We start from the raw sequence: 23,106 nt of genomic DNA, 5'->3' as shown, positions 1-23,106 counted from the left end.
TATTAAGACGGAGTAATTGCGTGACACCACAAGGGGGCAGCAGTTCAACGACATGCACACAAACGGTCGTTTAACCGTGAAGAAGAGAACACTGTGGCGCTGCAGTTCACACCTCCCGCCTGCAGGTGGCGGTAAACGACGTGAAACACGTCACTGCGTTGCATTCAAGTAAAAGCCGGAAGTAGGAGACCGACACGCGCAGCTTGTGTTTTGTTCAGAGTTTGATTAAAATTCTCGATTTTAAGCTTAAAATGCGCACGTTTCGTTAGATTTCGCGCATTTGTCTCGTCGTTTCGACGCTAAATGAAACGTAAGTGAAAAGCTAGTCGACGACTTTGGGCCTGAACGCGGGATTGTTTGTGTCGTTAGCTGCTAGCGCTGCTAGCGCTGCTCGGTCGGTTAGCTCCCGGGCGCTGGACCGTCCTCCCTCCCCGTGTCTCTGCAGCTTCATTCCGGGGAGGGAATGGGGCGAGGAAGGGGTCGAGAGCAGCGGCACGGTCCGCCGATGGGACCGCCGGGCGAAGACGTGCCTCCGTACGACATGGGTCCACCCCGGTGGGGCCCCCCTCCTCCGCCTGGAGGGTGGGGACCACTGCCGCCTGACGGTTGGCCGCCGCACGAGTGGGGCCCTCCGCCGCCGGGAGGATGGGGTCCACTGCCGCCTGGTGGATGGGGACCGCCGCACGAAGACTGGGGTCCGAGAGGGCCTCCGCATCCGGACTGGGACCCAAGAGGACCTCCGCCGCCGGGCTGGGGGGGTCATCCCGACGACTGGCTCCATCCTCTCGATGACTGGCGTCGGTATCGTGAGGACTGGAGACTCCTGCACCCTGACGACCTGAGGCCGCCGCCGTACCCGGAGGACTGGAGACCCCCGCATCCAGATGACTGGCGACATCCACACCCCGACGGCTGGGGACCCGACAGACCTCTCCCCCCACCCGGTTGGGGACACCCGGGCTGGGGCCCAGAGCCTCCTCCACCTGTACCCCCTCCCAACATCCCCCCGCCCCCTGTAGCGCTTCCTCCTCCGGACCCTGCAGCTTTTGCCCCGGTGGCCCCGGTGCCTCCTCCTCCTGTCCCTGCCTTCGGTTTCCCGGCCTTCCCTCCTCCGGGCTGGACAGGAGAGGTAAAAAAAAAGTGTTTTTATTTCCTCTTCAGGTTTAGGATCTGTGGATCGACTGAAGTAGAAATTGCTTCATTTGCATATGTAAACACAAGAATTCAGACGTGTTTTCTCTCTGGTTTTCAGCCGGTCCCTGAGGAACCTCTGGTGAATCCACCCCCGGATCAGCCTGAGTGGGCGAGTCCAGACTTTGGTTTAAATCTGTGTTTAATAGTTGTCTCTGTGATGAAGAGCGTGACAGGATAAGTTAATCAAGTTAAACTAAAGTTAGACTCACTGACTCAGTTAAAGGCGCCATATGTAAGAATGTGGCCAAAAACAGTTACTACACTCAAATTCAAAATACCGAGGTCTCTGAGGGTTAGTTTTCTGACGTAACTGGCAACCCATGGTTGCTGGGCAGCAGAGACTCTACTGACTTCAATGATTGGTAGATGGCGGTAGGTGGCGCCACATGCAAAAAAAAAATTTTTTTAATGCAAATATTTTGTCTGTACTGTTGTTGTTGGTGAGTTCAGTTTGTTATATAAACATTATTCCTGAGTCTCTGTGACATATTAGGAGGATTTTATGATTTATTACATAATGCACCTTTAAAGATAGTCACTAAAGTCACTAAAAACACAACACATCTTTAAAGGGAGATAAACGTGAGCTCAAAGATATTTGAAAGTTGACGTAAATCTCTTGACTCTCATTATGATTTATTCATTTCTTAGATCAAGGCCTTGATCTCGGCTCCGCCCACTGACTCCAGTCCAGCTGAGGCTAAAACAGGAGAGCTGACCGTCCCCAAGACACCTGCTGCTGATGGCGCTGCTGTCCCCGCCCCCAGCCCCGCCCCTAAACCTAAACCTGAACCCAGCAAGACCAGCAAAGCCCTCGGCCTTCTGGGAAAACGCAAGTTTGACAAGTGAGTGTTTGAATCTGTCGCTGATGATGATGATGATGATGATGATGATGATGGTGATGATGGTGATGATAATGTCCTCTTCTGTCTCCGTGTCCTCAGGCCTCCTCCTGGCAGGTCCACAGGAATCATCTCCTTCATCGGGGTAAGAAACAAACTCTGACACACACACACACACACACACACACACACACACACACACAGTCCTGACCTCTGACCTTCTGTCCGACCAGCCGACCTTTGGCTACATCGAGAGAGAAGATCTGGAGAAATTCACCTTCAGCTTCGACGTTTTCTTCGGAAACCCCAAAGCCATGACGCCCGGGGTCAGAGTTCACTTCACCGGCTGTAAGGACAAGGTGAGGGCGCCCCCTAGTGTCTGCTTTTTATTCACCAGAAACTTGATAAAAGTCACCAAAACGTCTTTGTTTCTTGTTGGTTAATGTTTATCGGTCGTTGATAGGTTGATGATCGGTCGTTGATAGGTTGGCGATCATTCTTCGATCGGTTGACGATCAGTTAATCAGTCGTCAATCGGTTGTCGGTCAGTTGACGATCAGTTGTTGATCTGTTGACGATCGGTCGTTGATCATTCTTCGATCGGTTGACGATCAGTCGTCAATCGGTTGTCGATCAGTCATCGGTCAGTTGACGATCGGTCGTTGATCAGTTGACGATCGGTCGGTGATCAGTTGACGATCATTCTACGATCGGTTGATGATCAGTTAATCAGTCGTCGATCGGTTGTCGATCAGTCGTCGGTCAGTTGACGATCAGTTTTTGATCTGTTGACGATCGGTTTACCACCTGTTGACGATCTGTCTACGCTCGGTCGTCGATCAGTCGTCGATCGGTTGACGATCAGTCGTCGATCGGTTGACGATCAGTCGTCGATCGGTTGACGATCTGTTGACGATGAAGTTTCCAACATGTTTGTTTGTTTGTTTGTAGCATCAGAGTCAGATAGCGACGGACGTCAAAGTGGCTCCAGGTGGGACGGAGAACGTTGACGTGGAGATCTACGAGGCCGTGGTCAGTAAACCAATCTCGGAGCCTCAGGTGGGTGTGTCGTCTTTAGCCCCTCCCCCCACATACACACACACTCGCACACGGTCGACCGCTAACGTTTGCCGCCCCGCAGCCCGGCGAGCGTCAGTACCCGGGTCAGGTGTACGTGAACATCGGTCCACTGAGGACCAACCTGACGTTTGAGAGGAAGGACAGCACGGTGGCGCTGCTGAAGGACGACCACGTCCTCATCAACCTGCTGACCGACATCGTGACGGAGAAGAGGAGGGCCACCAACATCAAGCCCCAGATCCCTGCCACCTTCAGCCACACGGGGGAGACACGCGAGGAGGTCGGCCGCTTGATATTAAACTGTCCACAAGAGGGCGCTGCTTCACTCCAGTCATTACTGATCCTCACCATTTATCATTTATAATAATTATAAAAACAATAGAAAAATGGTCCTGAAAGAATTCAAAACATTTTTTGTAACTTTTTTATCGCTTTTCTAGCATTTTTGAAAACCCAATTTTTTTATCGTAGTATCGTTAGTTTTTTATTGTTACTAACATGTTTTCCTGTAATTTTTGTTAACTTAATTTTTTATCGTTAGTAACCTTTCTTTAACGTTAGTAACTATATTTTATCGTTAGTCGTTTTTTTTATTGTTGGTAAAAAAAAAATGTTTTGGTATCTTATTTATCGTTGGTAACTTTTTTAATCATTAACTATATTTTTATCATTAGTCATTTTTTATATCGTTACCAAAGTGTTTTCCTAACATTTTTGTAAACTTAATTTTTTAACGTAGGTAACTTTCTTTTTAACGTAAGTAACTATATTTTATCGTTAGTAACTTTTTTTTTATTGTTAGTAAACAAGATTTTATCGTTGGTAGCTTTTTTATCGTTAGTAACTTTTATCGTTAGTAATTATATTTTATCGTTAGTAACTTTTTAATCACTGATATCTTTTTTTTATCTTTAGTAACAACTTTATCGTTCGTAACTATATTTTATCGTTAGTAATTATATTTTATCGTTAGCATCTTTTTTTTTTACGTTAGCATCTTTTTTACAGTTTGTAACTTTTCAAAATAGTGACTTTTTATCGTTGGTAACTATATTTTATCGTTAATAACTATATTTTATCGCTAGTATTTCTTTTATCGTTAGTATGTTTTTTATCGTTATTAACTATATTTTATCGTTAGTATTTTTTTTTTATCGTTAGTAACTATATTTTTTTATCCTTAGTCATTTTTTTTATTGTTAGCATCTTTTTTATCGTTCGTAAATTTTTGAAATAGTCACTTTTTTATCGTTAGTAACTTTTCTTTATCGTTAGTTATGTGACCAAATCAGTTGAAATGACATAGAGACAGAATGTCGACTGTGGTGATTTTGTTTGCGTAAACGGTCGCTAGCATCATTCCTGCTGTGCTGCCGTTTGTCCTGCAGGGCGTCATCGTCAGCCTGAAAGACGACAAAGGCGTCATCAAGTCAGAAACGCACGGCGAACTTTCCTTTGACGTGGGAGAAAACCTGAGTGACGTGGAGTTCGCAGCCGAGGACGTCAACGAGGAAGTGGAGTTCACCGTCCTGACGGTCAGAAACGTCCTCCTTCGCGTTCTCTTTCGTAAACGTACGATTTTTTTCTTTCTGCTCCAAACGTCACCTTTTGTCCCCTCTGCTCCGTCCTCAGCTGTTGTCGGGGAAACAAGCCGTCAGGATCCGACGCGTGAAGGAGCCGCTTCTCCTCACGCTGTCGTCCGCCACGGAGGAGGCGGCGCTCGCGGCGGCGACGGAAACCGACGACGCCGGAGACTCAGAGACGGTGGAAGGAAAAGCGGAGGTCAAGGTGGAGCTGCAGCCACGCATGGTGCTGGACTCTGAGCTGTACGAGGGGATCGTCAGTCAGCCCATCATCGACCCCACGGTGAGTCAGGGTAGTTCGTGTATTATTACACCGTTTTTGTGTATTATTACGTAGCTGACGAAGCATTTTTGCTTATAACTTAGTTTTTGTGTATTATTATGTAGCATTTCTATGTATTATTACATAGCTAACGTAACATTTTTGTTTCGTGTATTATTACATGGCTAACGTAGTGTTTTTTTTGTGTATTATAAGGTAGTGTTTTTGTGTACTATTCCGTAACTGATGTACTGTTTTTGTCTATTATTACGTAGCTTATGTAGCGTTTTTGTGTATTATTATGACACTATTGCAGCGTTTTTGTGTGTTATTACGAAGCTAATGTAGCGTTTTTGTGTTATTATGAAGCTAATGTAGCGTTTTTTAAAATATTATTATGAAGCTAATGTAGCGTTTTTTTAATATTATTACGAAGCCAATGTAGCGTTTTTGTGTTATTTTGAAGCTAATGTAGCGTTTTTTAAATATTATTACGAAGCTAATGTAGCATTTTTGTGTTATTATGAAGCTAATGTAGCGTTTTTTTAAAATATTATTACGAAGCTAATGTAGCGTTTTTGTGTTATTATGAAGCTAATGTAGCGTTTTTTGAATATTATTACGAAGCTAATGTAGCTTTTTTGTGTTATTATGAAGCTAATGTAGCGTTTTTTAAAAATATTATTACGAAGCTAATGTAGTGTTTTTTTTAAATATTATTACGAGGCTAATGTAGCGTTTTTGTGTGTTATTATGAAGCTAATGTAGTGTTTTTTTTAAATAGTATTACGAAGCTAATGTAGCATTTTTGTGTTATTATGAAGCTAATGTAGTTTTTTTTTGTAATATTATTACGAAGCTATTTTCCAACTCAGCCGGTGTGATGGAGACGTTTTCAAGAAATTTCATTCAGTTCTTCTAGTTGCAGAGTTCGCTGGTGCTATGGCTAGCGCAAGTGTAACGGCAGACTATCGATGTACAGATCTGTGTCCATAGTCTATCGTTACACTTGATTTGCCTCGGGTGCACTGTGCAGTCAGTGTGAGTGTTTCTAATGCCATGCTAGCTTGTACCATTGACTTGCGCTCGACTGACTCCGCCCACTCTCTTGTCAGCCCACGTTGCAGGGTTACCCGGGTCAGATCCATGCCAACATCGGTCCGGTCAGGACCAACGTGACGTTCAACCATCAGGACTGCGGCGTGACGCTGCTGAGGAACGACCACGTGCTCATCAACCTGCTCATCAACGCCGCCACCAAGAGGAGGAGGGCGGCAAACATCAAGGCCAAGATCCCGTTCACATTCTGTTACACCAAGGAGAAGAGAGAGCTGGTAACGGACACACACACACACACACACACACACCGACGTTGGCCGATATGTGTATCATTTGAAATAATTGACAATATCGAGTAAATGAATTTGAAAATTCTGATGAAACGTGGACGTCATTGCGCAGCTAACATTGCGTCTACGTGCTTTTTTCTGTGTGCTAACTTGCTAAGGTGTTCTTAGGTAGCTAACTGCGTTTTTTCTATGTATTATAACATGGCACTTTTGTGTATTGTTAAGTAGCTAATATTATGTCTTTGTGGATTATTACGTAGCTAAATTTGTGTTTTTTTTGTGTATTATAATGTAGTGTTTTTGTGTATTATTCCATAGCTCATGTACCGTTTTTGTCATCAGGTACATCAGCTATGGAATAATTATAATAGTAATTTATTATGTATCTGATGTAGCATTTCTATGTATTATTACATAGCTAACGTAACATTTATTTTCCCTGTATAATTACATAGCTAACGTAGTGTTTTTTTCGTATATTATAACGTAGTGTTTTTGTGTATTATTCCGTAGCTTATGTAGCGTTTTTGTGTATTATTGCGTAGCTAACGTAGTATTTTTGTGTCTTATTACGAAGCTATTGTAGCATTATTGTGTATTATTACGAAGCTAATTTAGCGTTTTTATGTATTATTACGAAGCTAATGTAGCGTTTTTATATTATTACGAAACTTATGTAGCGTTTTTTAATATTATTACGAAGCTAATGTAGCGTTTAAAAAAAAAAGAAGAAATATTATAATGAAGCTAATGTAGTGTTTTTGTGTGTTATTATGAACCTAATGAAGCATTTTTTGTATTGTTTCAATGCTAATGTAGCGTGTGTTTTTTTTTTTGTTATTATGAAGCTAATGTAGCATTTTTTTAATATAATTATGAAGCTAATGTAGCGTTTTTTTGTGTTACTATGAAGCTAATGTAGTGTTTTTGTGTGTTATTATGAAGCTAATGAAGCATTTTTTGTGTTGTTTCGATGCTAATGTAGCGTATGTTTTTTTTTTGTGTGTTATTATGAAGCTAATGTAACGTTTTGTGTACTTCCTGTTTCAGGGCATCATCACCGTCCTCGGGCCTGAAGAGGGCATCATTAACTCTGACGACCACGGTGAAATTCCCTTCGACATCTGCGAGAACTTCAGCGACACCGAGTTCAACAGCAGTGACATCCACCAGGAGGTGGAGTTCACTACGAGCATGGTGAGTCCACACTCAGACCCAGACCTGGTCCTCAGTCCCAGACCTGGTCCTCAGACCTGGTCCTCAGACCTGGTCCTCAGACCTGGTCCTCAGACCTGGTCCTCAGACCTGGTCCTCAGACCTGGTCCTGAGGACACTTCCTGTGTCCTCGTCTCACTGGCTCTGTCCGTCTGTCTCTGCAGGTGAAGTCAAAGAAGCGAGCGATCAGACTGAGGAGGATGAAAAGACTCGAGGACCAAATCCTGGTGGAGCAGAAGAAGCGTGGGGAGGAGGAGAAGAGGAGGAAGAAGCTGGTGGAGGAGGAGAAGAACAGGAAACAAGAGGAGGAGGAGGAGCAGAGGGGGGAGATGGAAGAGGAGGAGCGAGAGAAGAGGAAGAAGGAGGAGGTAGCGGCGGCGCTAGCTGCAGCTAAAGACAAGGTGAGAGAGGACGAGCGCGCGTCAACGAGGTGATAAAACTAACGTTTTCTTTCTTTATTTTTCACGTTATTGACGTTTCATAATCGTTAGTATCTCTTTTTATCGTTTGTATCTAATATTAGTCACTTTTTTATCGTTAGTAAATTTTTTATCGTTAGTAAATTTTTAGCGTTAGTAACTTTTTTAGCGCTAGTAACTTTTTTATCGTGAGTATTTTTTTATCGTTAGTAACTTTTTTAACATTAGTATCTTTTTCTTAGTATTTTTTTTATAGTGGTCATTATTGTTGGTCATTTTTATATCGCTAGTATCTCTTTTTATCGTAAGTAACTTTTTTTTATCGTGAGTATCTTAGGTGATAAAACAAAGGTTTAATTATTTATTTTTCCGATTATTGCCGTTTCGTAAGCGTTAAAGAGAGAATCGCGATGTTTCTCCCGCATCTGGTTAACGCTAACATGTCGTCTCGTACAGTGGACGCCGCTCGGCTTCTCGGTCAGAGATCCCTGCTCGCGAGACGACATCAGCAAGGAGCGATTTGAAGGAACCGTCCTCAGGGCCATCTCACAATTCCCTCGCAGGGAGATCAAGAAGGAGCCGGGGGAGGAGCCCAGAGGAGGGGGAGGAGCTTCTGGTGATGGGCCAACCCTCCCCGGAGAGGTAAAATTTAAAAATACATTTTCACTTCGACTTTTAAAATGTGTTTGGTTTTCAAAACCAGGTTTTTGTTCTTCAGGTGAAAATAAAAGTGGAGACAAAAGAAGAAGAAGAAGAGGAGGAGGAGGAGGAAGGACAAGCCAAGATGGAGGTGAAGAAGGAGGAGGGTCATATGCTGCAGGCTGGAGGCGGAGCTAAACCAGAACCAGAGTTGGGTCGACTGGTGATGACCATCGACGGTCAACAGAAGCAACTGAGCTTCAGTCCCAGAGATCTGCTGACCTCGGCCACCATGCTGGACGGAGACAAGGTGAGAAGGTTCTCCAACGGAGCGTTATTGCGTATTATAACGTAGTGTTTTTGCGTATTATTACGTAACGTTTTTGGGTATTATTACGTAGCTCATGTAGCGTTTTTGTGTATTATTACGTAGCTAACATAGCCTTTTTTGTTTTTTATAACATAGCGTTTTTGTGTATTACTTAGCTTATGTAGCATTTTTGTGTATTATTGCATAGCTTACGTAGCATTTTTGTGTATTATTACGTAGCTAACGTAGTATTTTTGTGATTTATTACGAAGCTTATGTAGTATTTTTGTGTGTTATTACGAAACTAATTTAGTGTTTTTGTGTGTGATTACGAAGCTAATGAACCATTTTTTTAAAAGATTGTTACAAAGCTAATGTAGTGTTTTTGTGTATTATTACGAAGCTAATGTAGTGTTTTTTATATTATTATGAAGCTAATGTAGTGTTTTTGTGTATTATTACGAAGCTAATGTAGCGTTTTTTATATTATTATGAAGCTAATGTAGTGTTTTTGTGTGTTATAATGGAGCTAATGTAGTGTTTTTGTGTATTATTACGAAGCTAATGTATCATTTTTGTGTATTATTACGAAGCTATTGTAGCGTTTTTTATATTATTATGAAGCTAATAAAGCATTTTTTGTATTGTTTCAATGCTAATGTAGCGTTTTTTTGCGTTATGAAGCCAATGTAGTGGTTTTTTTGTATTGTTTCAGCGCTAATCTAGTGTTTCTTGTGTTATTATGATGCTAATGTAGCGTTTATTGTTTTAATAAAGCTAATGTAGCGTTTTTTGTGTTATGAAGCTAATGTAGCGTTTTTATATTATTATGAAGCTAATGAAGAATTTTTTGTATTGTTTCAACGCTAATGTAGCATTTTTGGTGTTATTATGAAGCTAATGTAGCGTTTTTATATTATTATGAAGCTAATGAAGAATTTTTTGTATTGTTTCAACGCTAATGTAGCATTTTTGGTGTTATTATGAAGCTAATGTAGCGGTTTTTTTGTATTGTTTCAGCGCTAATGTAGTGTTTCTTGTGTTATTATGAAGCTAATGTAGCCTTTTATTGTTATTATGAAGCTAATGTAGCGTTTTTGTGTACTTCCTGTACAGGACGTCTGTCCTCACGACACCAAGTTTGATATTAACAGGATTTTTTTCCATGTTTGATCTCAGGTACGTTTCAACATTGCCTCCAATCCAGAGACCAAAGAGGAGCGAGCGACGTACGTGGAAATCCTGCCCGACTCCTTCGAAGAGTCCACCGAACAACGGCGAAACGTGAGACTGGAACACCTCCACCTTCACCCAGGAGTGAACCCGGTGATCCTGACATGTTTGTTTTATTTTGTTCCTTCAGGGCATCGTGATCGAGTTCTCGGGGCCTTCAGGCCTCATCAAGTGCAGTCAGAACCCTCAGCTCTTCTTCTACATGTCGGAGATCATCGAGAAGAAGAGGCTGGAGTTAAACGAGAAGGTGGAGTTCAGCGTCGTCCCGGTGAGTCGTGGTTTCATTTCTACGCCGATGACCCAGGTTATCCACTCAAACGTCTTCCCTTAAACTATGTTTATGTTGTTTTTTTTGCCAGCATGAGACGGCAGAGGGCGGGACCCAGGCCATCAGGATCAAACGCTTCACCGAGAGCGTTTTCCTCCCGGCTCGCAAACTGGTTGCAGCCAAAGGGAAAGTAAGAGCCAGAGTTTAAGCTTCAGATACAAGCGAGAAAAGAGCTTTTTAACGTTCTCAGTTTGTCTAATGTGTTGTTTTTCTCTCCTCTGGTAGATGACCATCAAACTGAGCAAAGCTTCAGAAGAGAAAGAGTGAGTTTTGTTCATCATTATTAGCTCAAGCTTAGCTTAAGACCTTTTTAGATCAAGTGCGGTTGCTTGAACGTGTAGAGGTGATTTAGCTGGTGTTGGGTTTGCAGAGTCAAAAGATGGTCAACACGGTGCGTTCTGATTGGTTGAAAGTACCCGACACAGTGGCACAAAAAGGCTGCATTGACTGGATGCAAAGTCGATAAATACTTGTCACCTCGAAAGTAGTTGTTTATCTTTGTTAAATAAACGTAAACGGCTCTGATAAAAGTCTCTCTTTTCACGTCTCTAGATTGTTTACAAACGAAACCTTGCGTTATACATTTCAGGAAAGAAAAGCCAGAGACGGAAAAACTGAAGGCGGTGGTGAAAAGTCTTAGATCGCAAGACAGCAAGTCCAGCATCAGCAGGCGGGATCACAGCGCCCCCCGGTCCAAATATGGCCGCAGCCGGAGCAGGAGTCGAAGCGGGAGCAGGAGTCGGAGCAGGATTCCAATCACGGACCAATTTGGCCGCGTCAAAAGGAAACACAGCCCCAGCGCTGAGCGAGATCGTAAAAGTAGGTACAGGAACAGCAGAGAGAGCGAGAGGTCGCACCGTCGCAGCAAGAGTCGCAGCAAGAGCCGGAGCAAGAGCCGGAGCAAGAGCCGGAGCAGGAGCCGGAGCAGGAGTCGGAGCCGGAGCAGGAGCAGGAGTCGCAGCAGGGAAAGGTCCAGAAAGACGGCCAAGATCAGCAAAGACCGCGAGGAACCTCCGAAGAGGAGGAGGGAGCCGAGTCCTCCTCAGAGACATGGAGTCTTTGACGACGTACTGGCCAGGAAGAAGCGCGAGCTAGAAGAGCTGAATGAGATGATCGCCTACAAAAAGGCTCTGGTGGACATAGATCCAAGAGGACTGGAGCCCGGACACAGGACCTGCATCGATTACGACCACGGCCGTATCACGATGCCGCTCCCCGAGTTCAAACCAGTCCGTTCCATCCTGAAGAAACGACCCGACGGACCGGAGTACAACCATCGCCCTCCTCAACATTACGATGATCCTTATTACGATCGACCGCTGAGTCCTTACCAAGATCGTCGTTACGGTGAGCGCTATAGTGACCCGTATGCGGCTCCCCGTCCTTACCCCAACCCTCCCTATACCGAGCGACCCTACGGTGAGCGTCCCTACGAAGGTCGGGTTTACAGTGAACCGCCCTACAGCGGCGTCCCTTTGTCTGCCAGTAATCGCTACACCGACCGCTACGATGTTTATGATGAACCGTATGAAGAGCGCTACTATGAACCAGCGTATTCAGACCGACCCAACGATGATCCGCATCACCCTGCAAAAGTGACCCAGTCTCTGGAGCCCCGCGATCCGTCCCCTTTACGGCCGGCAGCCTCCTCGCAACCTCTCTCTGCTTCAACCGCCTCGTTTTCCCAAACTCCCTTAAGACCTCCTTCTCCCGTTGAACTGCCTCCTCGAAGTCCGTCGCCCAAGCCGAGGAATGTAGCCCAGCGTCCGTCGCCTCCGGCTGAGAAACCACCTCTCGACCGTTTCCTTGACATGCTGAACAAAAAAAAAGTAGAGGCCGAGAAGCAATCGGAACCGATTCAGGTCAAAGACGACCTGCTGCCTCACGAGCGGGCGATTCAAGATGGTGCGGGGTTCTCTCGCATCGTTGGACTCGTCCAAGAGCAGCCGAGCAGCAGTCGAGCTCTAGCAGTTGAAAGGAAACAACAAAGCCCTAAACGGTCCTCGGTGGAGAGAATCAACGAGGAACCAAAGATCAAGGCAGAACCCTATGACAAGATCCAGAGTCTACTGCGGTCGATTGGCCTGAAGCTGAGTTCGGGGGATGTGTCTAAACTGGCCAGCCGGGCTCAGGAGAAAATCTACAGTCCAAAGTCCTCGTCCACAGAAAGAGAGACCATGTCCGCCGCAAAAGAAGAACCGCAAACGTACAGAACGGGATCAGTAGAATCCGATCGCAACCATACTCCCTCTCCCATTAGATCGTCCAGTGTGGAGTCGCTCAGCAGACATAAATCGGTGTCGGAGTACGAAGAATTCCTCGACCAGCAAGAGCTGGAGACGCTGAAGAAGGCACAGCAGTTGCAGAATCTTACCAAGACGATGGGCAGTACTCTCCCCTCCAACCCGCCTCCAAAACCACCTCCTGGGCCTCCACCTGCTCAATACATACGCCCACCCCCACCTGTTAACTGGCCACTGGGAGGCGCCGTTCCTCAAGAACAGACCTTCACAGCTGCAAACGCAGGAAGTCAACCAAACTGTCAACTAGCACAGAGATTTGGATTTCCTCCTGGACCTCCTGCCGGACCACCGCCGCGGCGTCCTGGCCAGCCTCCTCCAGGGCCCCCTCCAGGACCTCCACCACGCCGCCCCACCGGACCGCCTCCTTTTGCTCAGTTCCCCAATAATAATAATACAACCTTTCCTTTCATTGGCCAGCCTCCTGCAGCACAGTCATCCGATACCAGTCCTCCACACCCTGTGACCGCTGTCACGGCAACGCAGTTACCCGTCACGTCAAGTCCTCCCGGCAACGACCAGTCGGCCATCTCCACGACTATGGCCAGATGTTTGAAGGTCATAGAGACCGTCAAGTCTCTGGCGTCGCAACCCACAGCAGCCAAACCAGTGAAGTCGGTCCAGTTCAGTTTACCCACCGAGTCTCCGTCGTCGTCCAGTTTTCAGGTTTCCACAGCGACGGATGACGACGTCAAGGCAAAGCAGAAGGAGAAGGTATGAACCCCGTTTTACCTTTTTTAACACGAGTGGACGAGTTCTGGTTCTGGCTTGTGTGAAGCGTGTATGTAGTCTAATGTTACCCAGTTACCAGGGCCCACATTTAAGTGGAGATTAACAATATAAATGTTTAACTTTTACATCTGTTTCAACAATCAAACTTATACTAGATGTATCATAATTTACCACTAAGGCCCAGACATGTTGGTTGTCTGCACTGTACACACTGGTGTCCTGAGAAGGTCATCCTGCCAAATGTGAAGGCTGTCAAGCGACCAGAAGAGGGCTCTAATTTCCTTAATTTTCCTTAATGTCCTTCCTATGGGGAGAGCTCACAGCAGCTGCTAAGGTAGCAGTAGGGATAAAAGATGTGCTAAAGCTTTGCTAAGATAAATATGAAAGGAACCACTTATTTTGGCTCCAGGTCTCCACCGCTGAAAATCCCCATATTTGGTTTGGCAGAGATTCTTAACACTACAAAATTTGGGACTGGCACTAGCAGTGCCCTGGATGTGCGACAATTTAGAGTATTCAATTACCAATGAGCAATGGGTATTTGGTGCCTTGCTCAGTGGTAAACCAGCCCAAAACAACAACCCTCTGGTTACAAACCAAGGGCCAATTCCAATTCCTATCTTAACCCTTAATCTTAACTGTCCCTCAAAACCAAGTGTTGAGGGTTATTTTGTCACTTAGAAATGGGACACCCCTTAAATGCAGATACGTCTTCAGACTGTAGGGGGCAGAATAACGCAAAAAAGCTGCATCCAGTCTGTCAACTCCAAAAAAGAAGAAGAAGAAGAACACATTTACGTCAGGATTATTATTATCAAGTTATTAGGTTGTCAGTTAGTTATAAGATGACACTCATACAAATATTCAGCTGACAGTTACCACACACCACGACTTATTGAAAAGTAAACCACACCGGCCGACTATTGACAAAAGAACGTAAAATAAAAATAAATGTTACGCAACAAGGACGTCAGTAATCCATAATATGGGCCTAAACTAAGATCATTTTTATATCTCTATTAACAAAGAAAATACTTCATTTGTATCGCACTCGTTTCGCTGCTTTCGGCGCCATCTTTCTTATGTGAAAACAACAGCAATGCATTCTGGGTAGCCCTTGCTCCCAAGGGTGGTGTCTGAAAATCTCAATATTGAGGGCGATACAGCCCTTTAACTTGGCCTCAACTAAATTTTTCTGAGAATCGTGACAGCACTTGGACTAGAGGGAGAGGCTAGCTTTCGCGTTATTCTGCCCCCTACAGTCTGAAGACGTATCTGCGTTTAAGGGGTGTCCCATTTCTAAGTGACAAAGTAACCCTCAACACTTGGTTTTGAGGGTCAGTTAAGATTAAGAGTTGAGCTTAAGGGTTAAGATAGGAATTGGAATTCATCCCCAGTTCCCTTTTCACTTGGCCATGGTTTGCCCCTCGACTACGATTTATATCGTACATTATTGACGATTGATTGACTCGTGGCTCGTTCTTCCAGCTACATAATTACAGCGACGTGGCTTTGGAGTTAGCGTCGTCCTGTCGTCGTGAAAAGTTGATGAACTACCAAAGCTTCAGAAACATGTTGTGTTGCCGTTGCAGCTGGATTTATACGACCAGAGGATCTTGGAGAAAAGGGAGCAGCAGTTCCAGGAGAAAATGGCTCGTAGGAAACAAGGGGACAAGGACGGAGCTGCAGTCGCTCCAGGTATCACTTTACGACGCTTTCAAGATAACTAGCATTCTTTAAGTTAAACCTTTTAAAGAAAGATTCTGTTTAAGACGTAGTTTTACAGCTGCATGCCTAAACTAAACTATTTTAATTCTTTTACTGACTGTAACAGGTAAGATGGGGTAAATGTGTTCGTATTTTCCAGGTGTGATGAGCTTCTCCTCTGCAGATGAATACGGTAGAAATGTTAAGATAACGTGATGTTGAGTCTATAGAAACAATTAGCTTGGCGTAACTTAAATAGAGACCATTCTAATGCTAAAGTAGTTCGACTTTTGACAGCATTTCAGTGCCACATGGATGTCTCTGTAAGTTTAGTGATTTCACACATTAGCCGAGCCTAGCCTAGCCTAACCTAGCTTAGCCTCGCGATTTGTTCTGGCGATCGAGAAAAGAAGACAAAGTAACATCTTTTCCTCCTTGTGTTACGACTCTGTTGCCATCCAGAGTTTTAAGAGACCCGTTTGCGATAATGAGGTCAAGAAGGTTTTCAATAAGTTGGCGTAGAAACCGATGCGCTATCTAAGCTTGATTTTTTCATACTTTAGTATTTGATTAAAGTGTAAATAAACGTAGATTTGAATTGAATACTAATTATTTTTAATACCGACTTGACGACCTGGTTATTAGCTCCTCACAGAGTACTTTGAGGTCAGGTCGTCTCTGTACGTTTGGGTTTGCTGCGTCTACTTTTAGACGAGGTTTGTCCAAGCGGCCGGACTCGTCGTCCAGCACTTATTCACCGCTGGACGGTGGTTTATAAGAGGATGACGATGGCAGCAGCTTTGACTTTTGTCAAGGGTCCTTGTTTTCTTTGAGTTATGTAGGTACTGCATGTACAGAGACTGCAATTCTTCCAGGAATGGATGGGGGCAGCGTATACACCTACACGTGTTCCTGCCCGGCTTTGCATGCTAAAGAAGAAGAAGAGGAAGAAGACGCATCGCGCGGAAGACGGCAACTGTAGTGCGGCTATAGCTCCGAGTTGTAGATAAGGAAGTCGAGTGGAGTCGCGTACGGACGTGAAACTAGAACGTTTCCTTTAGCGTTCGCGTTCCTGTACTTCTACTGTTCGTGGTACTACCAACTTCTTACAGTTGGCGCACGACTCCCATTTCACGTGGATGGTGTTTTGACTGCTTCAGGATTGCATCTGGTCCAGGACGTGGTAGGCCTTAAGGTTCAAATGTTGTTTAGTACAGAATTCAGTTTAGGGAGAATGCTACAGACTTTTGTTTATCCAGGATCTAAGTATTAGAAAGTTGTTTATTCTAAGATAAACGTCACCACAATGAAAATTCAGAGATTTGGACCTTTTTAATGTGATTTGTTTGTTTTAAATATTCTGGAATAACTGAAGCTGCTAAACAGCTTTGTGTTTTTACAAGTTCATTTATTTGAGGTCAGATACTTAATATTGTTTGTATGTTTTGTACGCGGAACATTAAGAACGTTTCCTTTGGCAACTCTTTGAAGGGTGTTCTTGTAAAGCTGTTGAGGGTAAGTCAAGCTCTTATTCTGTTTGTGTCAAACTGAGACGAGGCCACATGTTTGTCCATGACACTTGTAATAATCCATGTTAAAACTGTCAGATTAGTAAGTGAATGTTTGATTTAGTCTAAACCTTCAGCAGATCAGGATTCACTCTGACTTTAATATCATAAAAGTCGTGTTGTTTGCAAATCAACAAAACCTCAGCGTCCGAGCCAAGTTTCAGTTCTTCACAAGATCGTGTTAGTCATGTTGTAACGAAGCGTGTTCTGCAGGTGTTGAACTAGCTTCTCTTTTTAATCTGTGAACCTGAAGTTAGCTCGGGAAGCTAACGAAAGAGTTTTCACTGTAGGCTTTAAGTCCGCTATCATTAGTCTTTACAGTCAGAGTCTGAAGGCTGTGCTGACTGTTCTCAACAACACAGGTTTCAGTAGCATGATGTTGCGCTAATCCAAGCTAAAGGTGTACTTTTTAATTGCCTCGTGATTAAGAATGTAAGAAATGTTAGGTTGTTGGTTGCCTAATGTCTGAATCGATCCACATTAGCTCAGGAAGCTAATGGAGAGACATCATTAGCTTTAGCATTTTTCAGATGAGACTTACTGCTAGTCTGTCATCAATACGGTAAGTGGTCAAACTCTATACCTTCCCTCAATGACTTGCACGAGCTAATCGCTAAAGCTAAATCCTTTAAAAATGCGTACTCATTAGGCGTCGGTTGTGTGAACTAGCACGTCGGTTTTCCAAAGGCCCGTTTATACTCGATGGTCCTCTGCGTTACATCCGTAACACCCTAAACGGAAATAGCCCTAATTGCTATTTTTGATATATTCACACTCTGGAACACAACTTTACCACTTTGAAGTAGATAATTAGCAATTAACGTATTTCTGCTTCTGGTTTGCTGCTAACATTTAGTCAGATTATTGCGATTTTTTTTTTTGTAGTAGTTTAGAACATTTGAATTGAAATGTGGTGCCGCTGTTTGCTTTGAACCGTAGCATGTCGCGAAACTGAGTGAATCTGGAGCCTTTAACGGGCTAATGGAAACTGCAACACAGACGCTAGGCTAACCGTACTCGGACTGTCCAAATATGCTAACCCTCAGAAGGGGTCTGAATTCTTTTGAAGGGCTGAAGCAGAAGTGAAAACACCCTGAAACTGGATCTCAGGTTGACGGTTAGCAATTTTTACGAAAAACCGTTGTGGTTCTGTCGGTGGATTAGCATCTGTCCTGTCAAGCTAGGCACCGGAACCTGGTTCCAAAGTGTCTCCGGTATCGAACTCCTTTTGTCGGGTTGCGTTCTCGTTCTCGTTCTTTTGTTTTTACGACATCAAAGCTGAAGCACTGAGCGCCCCCTGCTGTCACGCTTCATCTGTCACTGCCATGTGGTGATGGAGGCGGAGCTGCGACAGGAAGTTAGCGGATGGAGACGCGTTTGAGTCCGCTGCGTACGATTTTTGATCAGAGTCCAGATCACTGTTCCGTGGCAGGTAAAGAAAAAAGCCCCGCCCCCTCAACCAGGTGACTCCTCCCACCTGGTGAAAACAGGTTCAACGTAAACCAGGAAGTGATGCAGATATTCTCCAAAAAAAAAGTTTTAGGTTTGTGTCAACTCAAGATTTATTATAAACTGTTCTCAGTTTATCTGGTTAAGTTTTGTTTAATTATGACTTTGTTTTCTTTTTCCTTTTTATTTAAAGTTTTTTGACGGCTTTGGAAAACAAAAAAAGCCGATCTTTAAAGTTTGGGTTTATCACCGATATTGTTTTATTGAGACAACGCTAGCGATCAGGTTGTGCTATTCTTTGGTGTTTAGATCTAACTTCACGTCACTGTTAAACACCAGGGGGCAGAGTTCAGAGGAGGGTCCAGTGTGGAGTCGGGAACTGAAATGGAAAACGTGGTCATTTAAATACGTCTTCATTTCATTGAGTTTGAGATGAGATCGATATCAAGAGCCAGTAAAAAATTTGTACCGCTTTCTTATTGGTCCACATCGTAGCTTTGAGAAGTAATAATACCTTTATCGATATATTTTTTTTTTTACATCTATTATAACAATAGAGAATGCTAGCAAACCTGCAACTTTGCACACCAGTTAGCATTTTTTGCTTGTTTACAATTCCCAGCTTCCCCCGACTAAAGCAAAGCTGCCAACGTCATTGTCGTCGGTCTTCATTGGTTTTTCTCCAGTTAGCTTTGCTAAATGTCTGATTACGTCTGTAAACGAGATTACATTTTCTGCTGCTGCTAACGTAGCCGCAGCAACGTTTGCCGAAGCCAACGCGTTTCATGGTGACGTGGCTCAAAATGATGGCATAATTTAAAGAAGCTAAATAATCACAGAAGACGTCATAATATTTGCAGCCCTTCATTGGTTTAAACAGAAGAGTCTGCCCTCTGCTGGTGAGGTGAGATGCTCACAGCTGTTCACCACCTTTAGTTAAGTAGCAGTGTTAGTGTTGATAAAATGCTACAGATACCATCCCTAATGAATCAGCAGCACCAAAGACCTTTTTGTTTTTACTAAGTGTCATTGGTCACAGTCTGTTGACCCTTGACCTCGACTGTTGACCCTTGACCTCGACCGCCGTTTCCTTTCTCTGAACGAAGCACTGGATCCAGAACTCGCCACAGAAACCTAACGATTTATACAAAGTGTAAATACAAAAGTTACTTTAGTCGCTAAGACGCGATGTTACGGGTTAGTGAGCTTTGATGTTACGTAGTGCAATCATGCTAATGTTTATGAAATGTTTGTAGAGTGACTCGAACTTCAGCTCCAGAATCTACTGATGTTTCGCATAATTTCAGAGTCGAATATCAGCTGGTTTCATGAAGACCTGGTCCACCTTTGTCCACCTTGGTCCCTCTTGCAGAACATCAGAGCTAGGGATATTTGACGCATTTTCCCTAATAATACTTGAGCGTAGAGTTGATAATTTTTCTTCTTGGCAGCCAATGGCCGAACAGAAGGGAACTGACCTTGTACTTGTACCTGGACCTTGTACTTGTACCTGGACCTTGTACTTGTACCTGGACCTCGCTAGTTCAAATCCTCCAGTCCGCTGCAGCGACTCATAGAGAAGCTGAACGGATAAAATATTCCTAACAGCCATTAAGTGACTAATGGTAAACATTAACATGCCAAATCAGAACCATGGTGGATTTGAGACCAGTTCTGACCTTTGTGTCTGAATCTGAATCTTTGTGTCGTTGATGTTCTGGATTCTCTAGACCAGTCGGGCAGGTCTTTGTGAAACCAGCTCCAGGACTCCAGTATAATTCTGGCAGGTCTGCTTTCACGTATTTGAGTGTAGAAGATTTTTGGGTGTTTCATTTTACCAAAGTCTCATTTTGGAATTTGCAGGAAAGCCAATCAGCAGCGAGCCCAAGAACGTCTGGATCTGTGGTCATTCCCTGGTGTACTGGGCCGAATCCCGAGCTAAGTCTCCAGAGGTAGGTATGCAGCTGGGCATGGATCGGGGTAAGGTGGCCCTCTGGTGGAAGGGCACCCAGGGCATGACATGGTCGCAGCTCCTGCCCCAGCTCCTCCAGCTGAAGGTCACCTGGCCCAACCCCGACGTCCTCATCGTTCACCTGGGCGGCAACGACCTGAGCACCGACAGCCCCACCGACTTGCTGGCGTCCGTCAAGAAAGACCTGAGCTCCATCAGGAGCATCTTCCCTCAGTGTGGCCTCGTGTGGTCCAACATCCTCCCCCGGAGGGTGTGGCGCCACTCGGCCGACAACCACGAGGTGGATTTGGTCCGCACCACCGTGAATCGTCGAATCCACAGTATCATCTCGGATTTGGGCGGCACGTCGCTGTCCCACGACAACATTCGCTGCGGCGCCAACACGGGCTTGTACCGCGCCGACGGCGTCCATCTGTCGCCCAAAGGCATCGACGTCTTCAACCTGAACCTCCAGGATTTTCTGGAAAAGTGGGAGCTGGAGGTGAACAAGGTGTCCGACATGTAAACGTGAATTGGTGATGTGTGGTTTTTATTATTATTTCTTTTTAGTTCGCAGTAGTTTCGGTCGATCAGGATTCCGACGCTCACCGGTCGGTCGGTAGTTTTAGCTTCGGTTTATCGAGAACTTTGCGGTCAAATTGTTTGTTTGTCTGACGTGAAACAATAAACTCAACGTGAACAGTCGACGTCGGTCTCTGAGTCGTTACTGAACAAAGACGGAGGAAAAACATGTGTTTTGTTTGTTTGAAATAAAGTGATTTTTACCGTTGCTGCCTTCAAACGCAACTCGTGAACTCTCGATTACGGACGTGGGAAGTTCTGAATATGACGCGTTTGGCATCTTTTTAACTTTTAACAAGGAAATCAAGAACTTTTTCCCTTCCCTAAGAAAAAACAATTCTAAAAATAAAGACTACATATTTACTCGACGTCCGACGCCACCATTTTTGAAAATGTCAATTTGATGAATTTGACGTAATTACGATGAACGTGATGATGTTTGAAGTCAGTGTTTGAATTAAACCTGTGTTTGTATCGTAGTCGTTATCTCTGAAGTTAAACCCGAGTTAGCTAACTAGCATGTTAATTATATTGTTGCATCGTATTCACAATGGTACCAATACAGTGGTAGTCTGTTATTAAGTTAGCATGTTGTTACATTAGCCCAGTGTTACATTAGCATGTTTCTATGTGACATTTACCCGATTTGTTCTGCGCATTTGCGAAGTTTGGCTACTTCCTGTCACCGCTAATGATGGTTGTGTTTAGAGTTAATTGGAATTAAATGTATTTTATAAGAACGTCGATTGTGAGCTACTTTAGCGTCAAGTGTTCTGGCAGAAGTTTTATATAAGAAGTTGTAAAAAGCTGAGCTCTTATTTTGAAGGCCAGGTTGTAAAGTAAATGTGAATGAGAATTAAAATTCCTGAACCTTTTCATTTTTTCAACAGGAAGTAGTTTTACTTTGCACGTGTGAACAACAAATTTGGTTTCCCGTATAAATCGGGTAATTATTATGTTAGCTCATTATATTAGCCAGTGGCTACATTAGCCTGTTTGCTCCTCAGACTATAAATAAACACATTGATTTGTCAATAAAGACTCGTATTGATCTGATAAAGTAAAACGTTTATTTACCGACTGTAAATAAATGTGTTGATTCCTCTGACGGACGTTAGCGCACACGTTAGCTTTGTTTTACCTGTTGGATCCGACAAGGTGAGTCTTTGTTTTCTCTCCAGGCTGCGGTGAAGGCGGAGCTTCAGGAGACGCCATCTGAACGCCGTTGACCCGTTGGACTCGTCAGCGCCCCCATGTTTTTGTTTCCAACGACACACTGCATTTTTCTTTTCTTTTTGTAATAATAGGGTAGTTCAGGCTGTGAGGGGGCGGACTTTGGTCCACATCAGGTAGGACACGCCCCCATGTGGACACACATATGTAAATGAGTATTTACTGTACATAACGGTCTTTTTTTTTTATTATTAAAAATACAACATTTCCACAATTCTTTGTTTAAGCAGCAGGAAATGTTTTATTTCAAGGATAAAACTTTGTTAAATGTCAGTTTCTATGGCAACAGAACATTTGATCATAACAAAAAACGCCCGTTCAAGTGACCGACGCAAGAAATAACCCTAAATTTACTCTAAAGGAATGATATTAAACTATCACCGCTAGCTTTGTCGTTGTTGTTTTTTAAAGTTTTAATGATCTAACAAATTATCTTTCAGTCTTTTTATCAAAATACAAACAAGAAATAGAAAACAATGATCTTTAATTAGCAAATCTCTCTTTAAAGTCATCTAACGATAGATTTAACGTTTTCTTTGCCTTTTTAGATTCGAGGCTAAATTCAGATTTGATTTCTGTCAAATTCTGTGATCTTTGTTGGTTTTTTTTTGTGATTTAGTGACGAGTTTAATGATTAAAAGTCTCTCCCGTGATAAACTTCACGGCTTCTTAGAGATTTTCCAAAATCATCCAAATTTCTCCAACAACAGTATTTTCTTATGAAGTTTCTCATTATTCGAGTCAGAGACGTCGTCGCCGTTCAAAAATTCTGATTTTAACTTACTAACCCCGGACGCCATTCATTGATTCATGGACGTTCTACCATTTTATTACTGAATAAACGCTTTAACGTTATTGACAATTGACTGGAAGTTAGCGGACGTCGTGATTGACGCTCCGTCCATCCCATAATAACCTACACAGAGTCAGAGCTGCTGCCTCGAGCTCAGGTAAGAAAATGGATTGATTTAAACAGCAGAAAATACAAAATGCATTCATGGAAACAAACAAACGTCACAACAACAACAATAACGTAATGACTCGCGGTCTCTGAGAGCGTTCACGATCTCACGTTTGCTAAAGGTTTTCAGGATTTTTAAATCTTTTTAACTTTAATCTACAGTTGGACG

General features: G+C 43.7%; 1 protein-coding gene across 1 annotated transcript; it reads left to right on the top strand.

The window, feature by feature from the left end:
- The first annotated feature begins 213 nt into the window (after window positions 1-213).
- LOC310933913 (uncharacterized protein) lies at window positions 214-21,121 on the top strand. The gene is made up of 21 exons (XM_083897483.1): window positions 214-1,129; window positions 1,253-1,303; window positions 1,846-2,039; window positions 2,139-2,181; window positions 2,270-2,395; window positions 2,988-3,095; window positions 3,178-3,396; window positions 4,505-4,651; window positions 4,749-4,982; window positions 6,077-6,295; window positions 7,361-7,507; window positions 7,690-7,926; window positions 8,401-8,586; window positions 8,663-8,893; window positions 10,073-10,177; window positions 10,257-10,394; window positions 10,486-10,584; window positions 10,680-10,717; window positions 11,044-13,468; window positions 15,079-15,184; window positions 20,074-21,121. The coding sequence occupies exons 1-21, from the start codon at window positions 464-466 to the stop codon at window positions 20,685-20,687; spliced, it is 6,333 nt and encodes a 2,110-aa protein (XP_083753609.1). The 5' UTR covers window positions 214-463; the 3' UTR covers window positions 20,688-21,121.
- Window positions 21,122-23,106: the final 1,985 nt, after the last annotated feature.

This window comes from Microchirus variegatus (genome assembly GCF_963457635.1).
Source record: "Microchirus variegatus genome assembly, chromosome: 11".
Classification (NCBI taxonomy): Eukaryota; Metazoa; Chordata; class Actinopteri; order Pleuronectiformes; family Soleidae; genus Microchirus; species Microchirus variegatus.
The sequence above is the reverse complement of the archived record's forward strand: the minus strand, read 5'-3'. Positions and strand labels throughout refer to the sequence as shown.